This window comes from Thermobia domestica, chromosome 10 (genome assembly GCF_964235325.1).
Source record: "Thermobia domestica chromosome 10, izTheDome1.hap1.1, whole genome shotgun sequence".
In the NCBI taxonomy this organism is placed as follows: Eukaryota; Metazoa; Arthropoda; class Insecta; order Zygentoma; family Lepismatidae; genus Thermobia; species Thermobia domestica.
In genome coordinates, this window is record NC_137463.1 from 21157726 (window position 1) to 21171829 (window position 14104).

The 14104-nt window shown below is 35.0% G+C and overlaps 1 protein-coding gene across 1 annotated transcript in view; it reads right to left on the reverse strand.

Annotated features, from left to right (window-relative positions):
• Window positions 1-14104, reverse strand: part of RhoGAP15B (RhoGAP_ARAP and RA_ARAPs domain-containing protein RhoGAP15B) — a 74664-nt gene that overhangs the window by 37959 nt on the left and 22601 nt on the right. Inside the window, exons 4-5 of the mRNA XM_081727864.1 lie at window positions 9223-9340; window positions 4134-4379 (exon numbers count right to left, since the gene is read on the reverse strand). Of these exons, the coding sequence (XP_081583990.1) occupies window positions 4134-4379; window positions 9223-9340 (364 nt within the window). The remainder of the gene's footprint in view (window positions 1-4133; window positions 4380-9222; window positions 9341-14104) is intronic.

Genomic DNA, 14104 nt, shown 5'->3' on the forward strand with positions numbered 1-14104 from the left:
TTACATGCAAGGTCTCGAGCTAATGCACATATGCAGTGTTAGTTGGACGTCGTAGGTCATTTAATACCTCTAGGTCCTCACGCTAGATTGTGGTACGTTGTGCCTGCCCCATATTTCTTTCGAGTGTTTTCGCCGTCCTAGAATATTGTTCATTGTCGCGAGATTACACTACGAGACACACTCAACTTTGCACCCACAGCCCGCTGACTTTGTTCCATTTCTAGTCTTCCGACGATACGGTCATGCGTAATGTCGTCCAGATACCAACTTCGTGTCATTCTCTACTCTTTTGATGCATTTAACATGTACCTACCCAATTAAATATACCGTACGTAACAGTTCAGTACCAAGCTGACCTTGTATACACCACCTGCCGATGATTAGTCACGCTCGTAGAGAGCATCTGTGCCCCTCACGTGCAGTTACAATTTACTCATTTATATAAGGCATGACCTCGAATTCTTTGGCATCCACAAAATCACATTTTGTGCCATGGTGTCTTAGAATTAAAATAATAATAATTTTTCGACATGAGTGTATTACTTTTGCATTTACTGATAACCCTCATTTTACGATATTTGCTCTTTATAAAGAATTTTCTATAATGTACAGACGAGTTATTTAGCGATACAGAGATTTGTCGATAACTGTCTTCGATATCCCGAACTTCGATAATACGGACGTTTATAATAATAATACCACCCATTCCCCGTCGAATTTTCAAAAATCCTTACATCACAAATCCTATGCTCTGTCAAAATTTTAAATTTCTAGTTTAAACGGTTTGGTCTAAATGTTGATCAGTCAGTCAGTCAGTCAGACTTCTTTTATATAAAAAGATTAGAAGCCTATAAAAACGAAAATCCATATATTTAACAAAAATGTCAGAAATGTGCTCTTATTAAGCAGCAAAGCAAGAAGGAAAGAAAGGAAAAAAAAAAGAAAACAGCACGATACTAGCCTTTCTTATTCACAGAGTAACAAACACAAAACTATGGAAGAAAAATGGCACATCAAGAACCGATACATTTAAAAAAAAATAAAATAAAAAAATTGGACATACACACATTATATTTGGTCTAGAAATTAATTCGTGCGGTTTTACAAAAAAATGGCGTAACTAGCTTATTGTCCCATAGTTTTGTTGATCCAAACATGCGTTGAAAACTACTGTCATTGAGCATCTTGTTTAGTATATGTCAGTTGCTTGAAGCGGAAACAACAACATTTTTTCTTCAACTGAAAATGGCGCATTTTGTGCCTGATAAAGTGTTTTTGCGGGGAGTTATTCTTCATTGCTTTAACATGAAGAAAAGTGCTACCGCAAGTCATCATATTTTAGTGGAAGTGTTTGGTGACCATGCTCTAGCTGAGCGAACGTGTCAGAAGTGCTTTGCACGGTTTAAAGGTGGTGATTTCAGCTTGGAAGACCAAAAGCAATTTGGACAGCCAAAAGAATTTGAAGATGAAGAATTGAGAGCATTGCTTGATCAGGATTCGTGTCAAACGCAGGACGAACTTGCAGAAGCATTTGGAGTTGAGCAAACAACAGTTTCCATACGTCTCAAAACCATAGGAATGATTCAAAAGATGTCTTATTGGGTTTCACATGAATTGAAAAGAAAGACGTTGAAAGAAGAAAAACCGTTTGCGAATTGCTGCTTTAAAGACAGAAAAGGAAGGGATTTTTGCATCGAATTGTAACTGGTGATGAGAAGTGGATTCATTACGAGAATCCTAAACGAAAAAAGGCCTGGGTGAAGCAAGGTGAACCAGGTCCTTCACAACCGAAACGAGATATTCATTGTGCAAAGGTTATGCTGTATATATGGTGGGATTTGAAACGTGTGGTGTACTATGAACTTCTGAAACTTGGTGAAACTATTAATGGACACCGCTATCGACAACAATTAATGCGTTTGAAGCAAGCTCTGGCCTGAAAACGACCAGAATGGAATAACAGGCATAATAAACTTATTTATCAAGATGATAACGCTCGACCACATGTCGCAAAACCGGTCAAAACCTATTTGGAAAATGTAGGATGGAAAGTGTTACTCCACCCGCGATATTCACCAGACACTGCTCCGTCTGACTACTACTTGATCGATTGCATGAATAACGATTTGATTGGACAGCGGTTCACTTCTTCAGAAAATATCGAAAAATGGATCTTTGATTAGATTGCGTCAAAAGATGAGTAATTCTTTCGACACGGAATCCGTAAATTGCCTGAAAGATGGGAGAAAGTAGTGGCTAGCGATGGACAATATTTTTGTTAACGTATTCATTTACTTTGTTTTTGAAATAAAGCTTCAATTTTTATTAAAAACCGCACGAATTAATTCCTAGACCAAATAGAAAGATCCAGAAGATAACTAAAGAAATCCTAGAATGTACCTTATACATAAAAGAAGAAAATTAAGCTAAATGAAAAATGAAAAAGTTACATTAACTTGAACTAACCTGGAATACTTCTATCATTGGGTAATTGCCGAAATGTTCAATGGCATCTCCCACCCTTCTCAACGTGGCTTTCTAAATTCATCTTCTGCGAACTCATCACATCACATGATACAATCAGAAAATCCTTAACTAAAATTTTGGTAATTACTAAATGACAGGTGCAGATATGATCTTTCTAAGTTAATATTTGTTATCGTGTATCAGTTTAATTCCCTAACTTGTTATGAGGAAAAAGTATCCACAAAAATATGATATAAACGGGGAAAACATGACCTCAAATAAATAAGACCGAAGAATCATGCGAGACGAAAGCATGCACTGGAAGCACTATGTTTCAGTGGGAACGAAGAGGTGTGAGAGAGTAAGTTATATGTTAATACAGTAGTCCTCACATTAAAGCCAAGTGGTTGTTCCCCACAAGACTTCGGTTCGCTGTATACTGTAAGTTAAATCATGCCTAATTAAACGTTCTAATTCTTTACATTTAACTTTTTTTTTCTTTCTTTTGTCCACAAACAAACCTGCGTTAACACAAATATTAATGATCAAATCTAAATATGGTTACGCCCCTTATTGCATTTTGAAATAATTACATTGAAACACTGCACGTTTTAAGCTGCAATGCAATTGCCACAATAGTTTTAAACCTATTAGTTACCTGTACGCTAGCGCCATCTATTGGTATCAGGCAAACACCATACGAGGGAGGATCAAAAACTAAGGTTACAAGGCCGATATTTCTGAGTTTCGTCTATTATAGAGAAATAAGGTGTGGTAATTTTAATATATCGAGTTGGCAACTGTGTCGAGTTTCAGCCACCCGCTAGCTACGGCGCTAGTTGTAGGTAAATACAAATGGCGACTCGTTGGGAAAAGTGGTCTTGCGAAGAAGTCCGCTCAGTTATTTGAGTTCTATGGGCGGTATATTTAACCCCCGCTGAAATTCACCGGCAGCTGGTAGAAGCTTACGGAGAGACTGTAATATCTCGTCAGCATGTCGCAGAATGATGTCGAAAGTTTGTCGCTCGTAGAGAAAACGTCATCGATGAGGAGCGCAATGACCAACCCAGCACGGCCTCAACAGATCTGAACACCTTCCCAAACGCCCGAACCTTGCTCCAAGCGACTTTCACCTGTTCCCGCACTTGAAAGGAGCACCTCGAAGGCCGTCGCTGCGCTTCAAACGAGGAGGTGAAACATTTTGTGGCAACGTGGATGAACACGCAAATACAGGGTTTTTACCAGGAGGGAATCTTCAAATTCATCCCACGATGCGACAAGTGTCTCATCCGATATGGAGACTACGTCGAAAAATAACCTAATGTAATGTACTATCTGCTGGCTGTATTGGTTGTATGAAATAATTTATTCACGTTTCATTACAGGCTTTATAACTTTACTTTCTGATCATTCCTCGTAGATAGCGATACCTGTTAATGCGACTGTTAACTATTAAAAATTAGAGCTACTCATGGATTAAGGTGTATTTCCTTTAACAATAAGAATATTGTTTCCTACACATAAAATATCTACTTTCATTCCTTACCTGCAGCTTGTTCATTGCTACAAAATGACGGTCATTTCGTAACTCGTACTTAGTCCTAACTATCGAGACTTATCCTTAATTATCTTCCTTATTAAAGAAAGAAAGATTAAAAAGTACTTACCATGAGTATATACGAACTTGATACATTTATCTACAATGGTTGGAATATCTTCTTGTGTCAATTGTTGTTCACTCAAGAGTACTCCATTGGTTACAGCAGCTGTTTTTATACAGGTTTTCCACGCCTTTGTTTCTTTCACGATTTCCATTTGAAGATACAACACTTGGCCTTGAAGGTCAATCACAATGATGGGTCCTTTCTCGGCTGCACATGGGCAATGAGTGTCTCTTTGGATGTCCTGCAACACTGTTTATTAGAAGTTGTTTGTTATTCGATTGTCTCAAAATCAAAACTGAAATTAGTACCTTTGTTGAATTAAATGAATACCTAAGACGTAAGTTAAGGTAACTCAGTCGCTTGTTTTATTCGCCATCGCGAAGCAAAATCAATAGTCTTACATTCGCATAAAAAAATAATGGATGCTGAAAATCTGTCTTGAAGAACTTACTAGAAACCGTTGCTAGAATAAAATCAGCTATTTGATAACACTCTTTTCATTACTATTATTAGAAAGGTGTATTTAAGTCATTATTAGGATTATGTAAGTAGCAAGGGCGATACCTCATCTAAATTATGTGCTTCTGGTTCCCTGGCCTACGGGTTAGGATCCCTGCTTCGAGACCATGGACCAGGGTGCATAGGAGAGGCCTCCCAGCAGGACATTGAAAAAATATAAGACAGTTTGGTTTATAAAATAGGATAGTTTGGTTTATACAATAGAATATTATACTCTGAAGCACAGAAAAAAATAAATGTATTTTAAGAAAAGAGCACCCTTCACCCCAATGGACAACTATCTGTTATTGAAAATAGTAAAAACACTAAAAATTGCAGCTCCAATATTGTTAGAATTCAGAACATAATCGCACTACATCAGAAGAAAAAGAAATAGTTAACTCTTATTTATAGGATTACCATGGCATTTAACACTTTTAAGATGCCGTTATTCATATATAATTTTGAATACATACATTTAATTAATGCATGCAAAAATATTAACTATTTCTCTAACTTCCTACCATTCTTCTAGTTCTATAATTTACAGATGAACTTCGACATTTTTCATTATTTCATATCTTTCTAATGAAAGAAGAAGATTGATAACTTATTTCTCTGTAATAAAATACCTGAATCTAATTAAACATTGATTATTTGATCAAAGTATTTCTCTCTGAAATAAATAATGTAACAGCATTTCATTCATCACAGCTCTGCAAATTATATATACACTTCTAACAACTGTTATACAACAAAAATTTCAGGACATTTTTAGTTTATAAATATGTTTTCCATGATTTTTCCAGAGCGTTTCCACGACACACTTTTATTTCCAGGTTTTCCAGGACGCGTATTATGTACAGCAATATTGGAAGGCGTTGGGATATGTTGGTGAATACCAACACACCTCAATGCCTAGCCAACACTGCTGCACACACTGCTGAAAAAAAAATGCTAACACAGCTTGCGTTATAAGAAACTGGAGCATGGCAAGGTTCCTCAGTTAAGCTTCATTTGGGAAGAATACACATATAGGAAACAAAAAGGGGAAAAACAAAAGTAGCCATGGAAGGATAGGTAAAACCAAATTTTAAAAAAATAATAGTGAGGATTAGCGACTGTCCCTCAGAAAAAAAAAATACTAAGACACATTTAAGCATATTGCTAATATGTAGCAATTTAAACAATCACTAGAACTGCCCTTGGCTTGTATTTTTAATAATTCAATCACTGAAAAATATACGAAACAAAGGACAAGATTAAAATATAGGAGACATATAGGACAAATATAGACAAATTTCCAAAATATAGGAAAAAATAGGAAAATAGGACAGCTGGGAGCACTGATAGGACAACTCCAGGCGCACAAAAAGAGCAGGAGTCGTCCTTAGTACTATCTATTACAGTTAGAAGGCGAAAACAGCAAGATACAACCCACCTGCTAACAATATATTTTTTTGCATATATCTACAATATAAAAATGTGTTTAACTATTTAATTATTACGGATCGTATCACAGAAAAATTGCTGAACTGATTGAAAAGATTCTTTGGATGCATGAACTCGGCTGGCTTTTATTATGTTACTTGTATTAAAATGTGTATCCTAAGGAGGAGAATAGGAGGACAAAATTTACGAAAAAAATTGAATATTTCACGATCCTGTCAAGTTAGAAAGATGAAACTTGGTACATAAACTCCTGATTAAGAGCCTGCCTTACTAAAAATAATACAACATTTACCATTTTTCTTTTGCTTGTTTATTCATAAGTGAAAGAAGATAATGAAATGCAACTTACCACAATCATAGATAATGTTATTCTACAACATAAAATATGAACCTGAAGAATTTTCAGTGTTGCCACCCACAGGAATTACAGTGTTGCCAGAATAACATTTTCTCTAAAATCTAAGTTAATGCAGCGACTAAAGGAACGAACTTAACTGCATTTGATTACGTGTCATGTTCTTTTGGTTTCCTGTGAACTACTTTTTAAATAATAGTTGTATTTAGTTGGTAATAAACAAAATAGTTTTAACATACAGTTATTAAAACTAAATAATAATGCTATTTAAAAAGCAGTTCACAGCAAACCAAAACAACACGATACGTAACCAAGTGCAGTTGAGATAGTTCCTCTACGTGCTGCCTTAACTTAGATATTAAGGAAATTGTTATTCTGGCAACACTGTAACTTCTATGGATGGCAACACTGAAAATTTTTCAGGTTCATATTTTCTGTTGTAGAATAACATTATGTATGATTGTGTTAAATTGCATTTCATTATCTTCTGTCACTTATGAATAAACAAGCAAAAGAAAAATGGTAAATTTTGTATTATTTTTAGTAAGGCAGGCTCTTAATAATAAACGGACGCAGCGTTTTTGAAAATTTCCGTTTTAAGGGGAAAAGGTCAAGTGTAAGCGGCAATCCGTAAAACTCCCTGAGATCTGACAAGTAAACCTTACGTTTGGGTGAATCGAGTTGCTGACTGAGACACATATGAGACAGTAGTACTAAATGTGGTCAGTATTTCAGTGAAGTTGTAGGTGCGAAGCTCCAGGGGTTTAGGAGATACAGCTAACAGAACATCATATGGAAGTACAGAATAGTCTTCATACAGTTGGAGGTAAAAGCTCTGTAAGACCTCTTGTAACGACAAAAGGTGAATAACAAATATATGGGTATATATTAGGACTAGGGGGAAGTCATATAGTAAGGGTATACCTGACGGCGGCCATCTTGAAATCCGCCATTTTGAATTAAAGTTAAGTTTTTAAAATAGGAATAGGGTCATGTGATACATGATTTAAGGCGCAAATTTAATCAGAAGAACAATGGTCACGTTAATTTTGAGTTACGCACAATTGGTAAAAAGTTACAGGGAAATTAAATATTGTTGCAGCATATGTATTAGTCCTTTACCCCACCTTGTAAATTTTGTTTTAATGATAATAATTAAATAAAAAGCAGGTGGATAAATATTAGGTCTATGGTAAGAGTTGCCTTGATGGCGGCCATGTTCAAATCCGCCATTTTGAAGCAGACAAAAGTTTTAAACAAAACGCATAACATTGACACCTTATTAATAGCAAATTTTACCATAAATCCAACGGTATAACCATTTTTGCTTTATCGTGAACCAGCATTTGTTATCGCATTCACAAGTTGCTAATTTAAGGAAAAACGACCAAAGAGGAATTGATTCATAATTGAACTTGGGTCTTTCTTCCAGAAAAGTCCTCAATTAGTACAATCAATATGTAGTTCAGAAAAGAGTGCATGACTTGCACAAATGCTCTGCTCACAGTGAGCACACCTGACAAAGGCAATCGAGTTCCACTTGACACATCTGTCGTTAACAATTCCGTCAAAGCAGTAGTCGTAAGGAGCGATCCATTTAGTTTTGTGCTGGTTAATGATAAAGCAAAAATGGTTATACCGTTGGAGTTATGGTAAAATTTGCTATTAATAAGGTATCACTGTTATGCGTTTTGTTTAAAACTTTTGTCTGCTTCAAAATGGCGGATTTGAACATGGCCACCATCAAGGCAACTCTTACCATAGCTTTATATTTATCCACCTGCTTTTTATTTAAATATTATCATTAAAACAAAATTTACAAGGTGGGGTAAAGGACTAATAGACACCTACATATGCTGCAACAATATTTAATTTCCCTGTAACTTTTTACCAATTGTGCGTAACTCAAAATTAACTTGACCATTGTTCTTCTGATTAAATTTGCGCCTTAAATCATGTATCACATGACCCTATTCTTATTTTAAAAACTTAACTTTAATTCAAAATGGCGGATTTCAAGATGGCCGCCGTCAGGTATACCCTTACTATATGACTTCCCCCTAGTCTTAGTATATACCCATATATTTGTTATTCACCTTTTGTCGTTACAAGAGGTCTTACAGAGCTTTTACCTCCAACTGTATGAAGACTATTCTGTACTTCCATATGATGTTCTGGTAGCTGTATCTCCTAAACCCCTGGAGCTTCGCACCTACAACTTCACTGAAATACTAACCACATTTAGTACTACTTTCTCATATGTGTCTCAGTCAGGAACTCGATTCACCCAAACGTAAGGTTTACTTGTGAGTATTAAGAACATTCGACAAGAATGTGCCGTATACTCAGTGATACACTACACTCCTCACAAAACAGATGATTCAAACCATGATAAAATCACGAGTCATATATTAAAGTAGACATGAAAATAATTTGTTTTCTTTCTTAAATCTACTTCAAACGGATCTTTCGGACTCTCTTTAAAATAGAACAAGTTAGCAATTATCTAATTACATTAATATCGAGGTATATCAACTGTCAATCACAACGATGTTACCAAATTTTAAGTTCCTTGTCTACCGTACTAGTCTCAGATTCCTGGATAAGAACCTCGCAACTAGCGAAGTTAGATAACGATTGAACTCTTTTTCTGTGTTAAGAAAATCCAAACTATATGAGGGAAGGACGAATATGCGTCTGTGTTCTTGAAATCTGGAATTCTACGGAATACGAATATCAAAAACACTGTTGCCACAAGTAAATAATTTACTACACTAAACTACTTACTAATGCATCTTGCTTTCCTCAGATCAGCCTCTTGCAATGTTCCATTCTGCATACAATAATATAAAGATCGATTCTTCACTAATAACCATCCAGGCGTCCAACTTCCACTAATGCCTTCCTGTTGAGAGAAGAGAACAGTCAGAAAACCTTCAAATAATTTGTTTAATGTCGTTCAATACAACTACACTCACTAATTCCTAATCAGCTAAGTTCAACCAGAAAAAAAAAACTTCAAATAAACCTAATTATTATATGAAGTAATGAGAATGGAAAACATATCTAAGATAAAATATGATGCTTATATACCCGTTGAATGAAGGAAGGACCATTACATTAACAATATGTGATGACCAGGTTTTTTTTTTTTTTTTTTTTTTTTTTTTTTTTTTTTTTTTTTTTTTTTAATCGGTAAGCCAACAGTATGCACTGTCGACTCCATTTTGTTTTAATTATTTCCATTTTTGTAATTATGATGTGACTTTTTTTTTTTTAATCTTAATCGATTTCAGGAGTGGAACAACAGTACATTCAATGCATTTGAAAGATAATTGAATGAACATATGGCAACAGGATGTGAAATCCTGGGTGTGATGAAGGAAATTCTCAACACTTTTTTTTTTTAAAAAAAAAAAAAAAGGAAATTCCCCCATTGATAACTTACTGGAGAAAGAAAATTCCCCCCATTGATAACTTACTGGAGAATGAATAATGTAACACTATTGATAGAAGCTTACAAATGGATTACAGTAGTTAGTTCATATGTAATTAACAGGTGAACTAGTGGTTAGCAATATCCCTAATCTTACGTAGCTTAATAATTATAGACTAGCTAAACCTTCGCTCTCTACACAGCGCATCATTCACACATGAGCATGAATCTCCTTCTCATTCCTCACATCTGTACATGTCCCTTTACAGACACAAGTGAAAGACGTCTTGATAAAAACTGGCAAGAGATACCATAAAGGGGAGATTTTGTCGATTACTTTTTCAATATCTCGCACTGTTTGCAAGATTTGAGCCTACTTCCGGTTGGAGTTTTTAATTCATATATGATTAATATTTTCTTTCTTCTTGCATGCAGTATGTAATAAGTAAAAACATTACACACACAATTAATTATAATGTCAGTAATATGTGGTGGGCAAAACATTCCATTGGGCAAAGCACTCCAAATAATTTTCATTGGGCAAAACACTCAAAACAATAAAGATTCAACTTACTATGGCTATAATTTTTCCATGAAAGAAACGCCTGAGAGGTATGCAACTCGGACATACAATTATGTGGTGTTGGAATTAATAATATGTAGGATATGATGCTTTAGTATTTTCTTTTTTAATTTCAACACTTCCAGTGTACCCGTAAAAATGTAATAAAGAAATAATGGCCATGTTTTTTAAATATTCAATTAGAACTGGACAATCTACACAAAATTTGCAATCGATCAGTGAAATTGTCATCTTTCTAGAGCCTGTAGTTTCCGAGATCTCACTGTCGAAAGGACTGGTCACAAACATATAAACGCCCACAAACGTATAGTTTAAAAGAACTCCAAAGATGGTAGCACAATCCATTTGCATTGATTTTGGAAAAGACTTATTAAAATACAAAGGCTTTGAACAATAATTTTAAAAAAGTAAACTTTATATGAAAAAGATCTACTTAAAGAATTTATTTAAAGTACACATTGTTTAAAATATTTGTTTCTGTTAAACGTGAAACCACAAATAACCGTAAATCAAAAGTTTGAAATCAAAGTTTACAGGTTGGAGCTCAGGCGCTTTTGTTGCTATTGTAGCATTTTAATAGATAGATAGTCAAATATGTGAGCTCTCTAAAATATGTCGAAGCATTCTTCCACCGCCACCCCACTACAATCTTCCCAATTTGTATGTTACGATTTTGCACCCTTAATGTCACTACCTACTAATTTAATCACCTTTTAAATTCTGATGCCTGCCTTCACAGTCTACTAGAAAGCGTGGAATAAAATATCCATGATAAGTACTGGCATTTACCCCTTTCAATTTCGACCTATTTATTGTAACCTTCGAGCTTTTCTCACATTCCAATAATCTTTGGGGTCCAGTTTATGACTTTTAACACACATTTCAGCACTATATATGAAAAAGCTTGGAAATTAATTAATTTTATACTATTTTTATATGTATCAAACCATCTACTTCCCTGCTAGTTATTATAATGTTGTATTGTGATGGATTGTTGATGACTTTTTGAAACATGTTAGAAAAAGGAGTGATTTTCGATTAGGACTTTTTTTTTTTTTTTATAAAAGTGATTCAGTAATTTTTAAATGTTCTCCATAGTGCAGGAAACTGATCGGAATGTGAAGTTCTACAAAAAGAGGGTTTCTTTTTCTTTTCTTTTTTTTTAATTATACAGGGTGTCTACTGAGTATCATTTTCAAAATTCCAGTATATTCAGTATAACCATCAGCAAAATTCCAGTACCTAATACAATGATATTTTAAACCTTCTTTAGGAATAATCACACTCTTGATGATTTCAAGTTTTTAACTGTTTAACCATCAAAAGAATATTTTATTTGTAATATATTTAGTTAGCCTTTTTTTAATACGAATGATTTTTTAGCATTTTTTAAAGGGCTCCCAACTCCGTTCACAGTCCTCCACCCCACCCACTGCTCTAAATGTCTACTTACAAAATGTATACAACTCTTACTTTGGAAAAATTTAAACCTCAATGAATACAAAATTGTTTCTAAGACTTAAAACAATCACAAAAAAGTTTTGTTGACAAATTACCAGTTTCATGATTTTTTCCAGTATGTACATTAAAATTCCAATATATTTCCAGTATTTCCAGTATCGAAATTAAATTTCAGTATAATTCAAGTATTTCCAGTATCAGTAGACACCCTGTTATACAACATATGAAGAAGATGACAAGGTTATTAAGACGCGGCCAACATTTGAGTATTTCAGTTACAGCCTTTCTGTTTCAACTGTGCCCCTTCTGGTGCTGCTGTCGATGTGTGTTTTCCCGTACCTCCCTCGAAAGAGGAGGAACAAGTTGCTTTGGCCGAGATCTTTCAGAAGTTAGATGCGGACAAGATTGCCGCATTCAATTATTTCACGGGCTTCACTGTTCACTGTCTTGTTAGCCATTCTAAGTAGCCTATGATCTTCACTCGTCGAAATCAAACGACTGAATGACAAATTGGCAACACAGCCGAGGCCATTCACTTCTTTCCCTAAAACAAAGGGAAGGTTTCTTCCGTAAGAGGAAGGCGGGGCTGGGGCCAAAGTATGTTTCACATATTTTCCGAGGGTACACATGAAATAGAAAGGCACTAATGTAACTTCAACTTTTAGTTAAAAGTAAACATAAACTAATTATGGGACAAAGGACTAATTATTTGTTCGCCAAGTTTCACCAAAGCTGTACCGGTATGAGAAATGGTTGTACAGTTTAACATGAGGTAAAATTCACATTAGTTCCCATTAGGAATCCAACCAGGGTCATTTACATAAAAAATGGAACTATCAACCACTTAATTATAAGAAATACTCTAATTAGCATCTGCGATAGAATCCAAGACTTCCTTAAACATTAGGGCCGCGGTGGCTCAGTGGCAAAGCGTTCACCTCTGATGCATGGGGTCCTTGGTTGGATTCCAGCTCGCGCCAAGTAAACTTTGTGATTAGCAAACACCGTGTGCGTGGGTTTTCTCAAGATTCTCCCGTTTCCTCTCACTTTCTTCCTTCCACAATTTCCTTCATCTGTCATCATCACCGTCTCCTTTAGCCTAGCCGGCGTATCCGTGGGACGTAAAACTTAAAAATTTAATTTTTTTTTAAAACATGGCTAGTGCGTTAGTTTGCGCCACCCATTTGGAAGAACAAAAATGAAGAAAACAAAGAAACAAAAAGAAAAAGAAAAAGAAAAACGCATTATTTAGCGAACAACACTCCCCGTAAACCACTTGTTTATCTCAAATCTCGTCAAATTTGTCTCCTTTATTCATCTAACGAGTTAACTAATTTGAACATTTCAAGGTCAAACTCTTACAACGTCACAGCATCTGTTTAAGGAAATTCATCAACCGCTGCATTACTAAAACACAAATGTCGAAATCACTTAGTATATTGATTTGTTTACAAAACATTTCTTCGAATTCCAACAAATGACGAAGATCTATTTTTACTTTACTACGTACAACTACTACATACCCAATGAACCAACAGTTTCTTCACACTACAAGTACAAAATAAAACACAGTAGTTCTACATACCAGAAAGAACATTGACATATATTTAAATCCAGACTTACATCTCGATGTTAATTGAAACACGGAGAGACTAATATCTTCTACTGCATTGTTTTTTCTTTCAATGCGACGCACATGCCTTTATATTACGACAACGTTTTAGTACAAAATTACTACGCTTCTCAACAGCTCGTCTGTTTCTGTTCCGTTTTAAATTGTAAATTGCATTATTTAAAAAATGATATTATATATTTCCTTTCAGCATTACATATTAAATAAATTTAGAAGGGGGCTACATTAGTTTAGAAGAAGAATGCGAATTTATCAGCAAATATAAATGAATTGCAGTACCTCCACTAGTTTCGATCTGCGAATTCCGAAGACTTACGAAAGAATGAGAACGCGAATGATCCCAATATTCTGAGATTACTCGTCCGAACTCGAGCAAACAGCGTCGTCTGCAGTCGAAGCGATGCAGTTTTCAGAGCGGATAATATCCACAGAAGCAACGTTTAGGAAAAAAAAAATGCTCGTATATCAATTGTACATATAAATGTTAAAAAGAAGACAAGAATAATACAAACGATTTGATTTAAATATTTAAGTCTGAATTCAACATTGACTAATG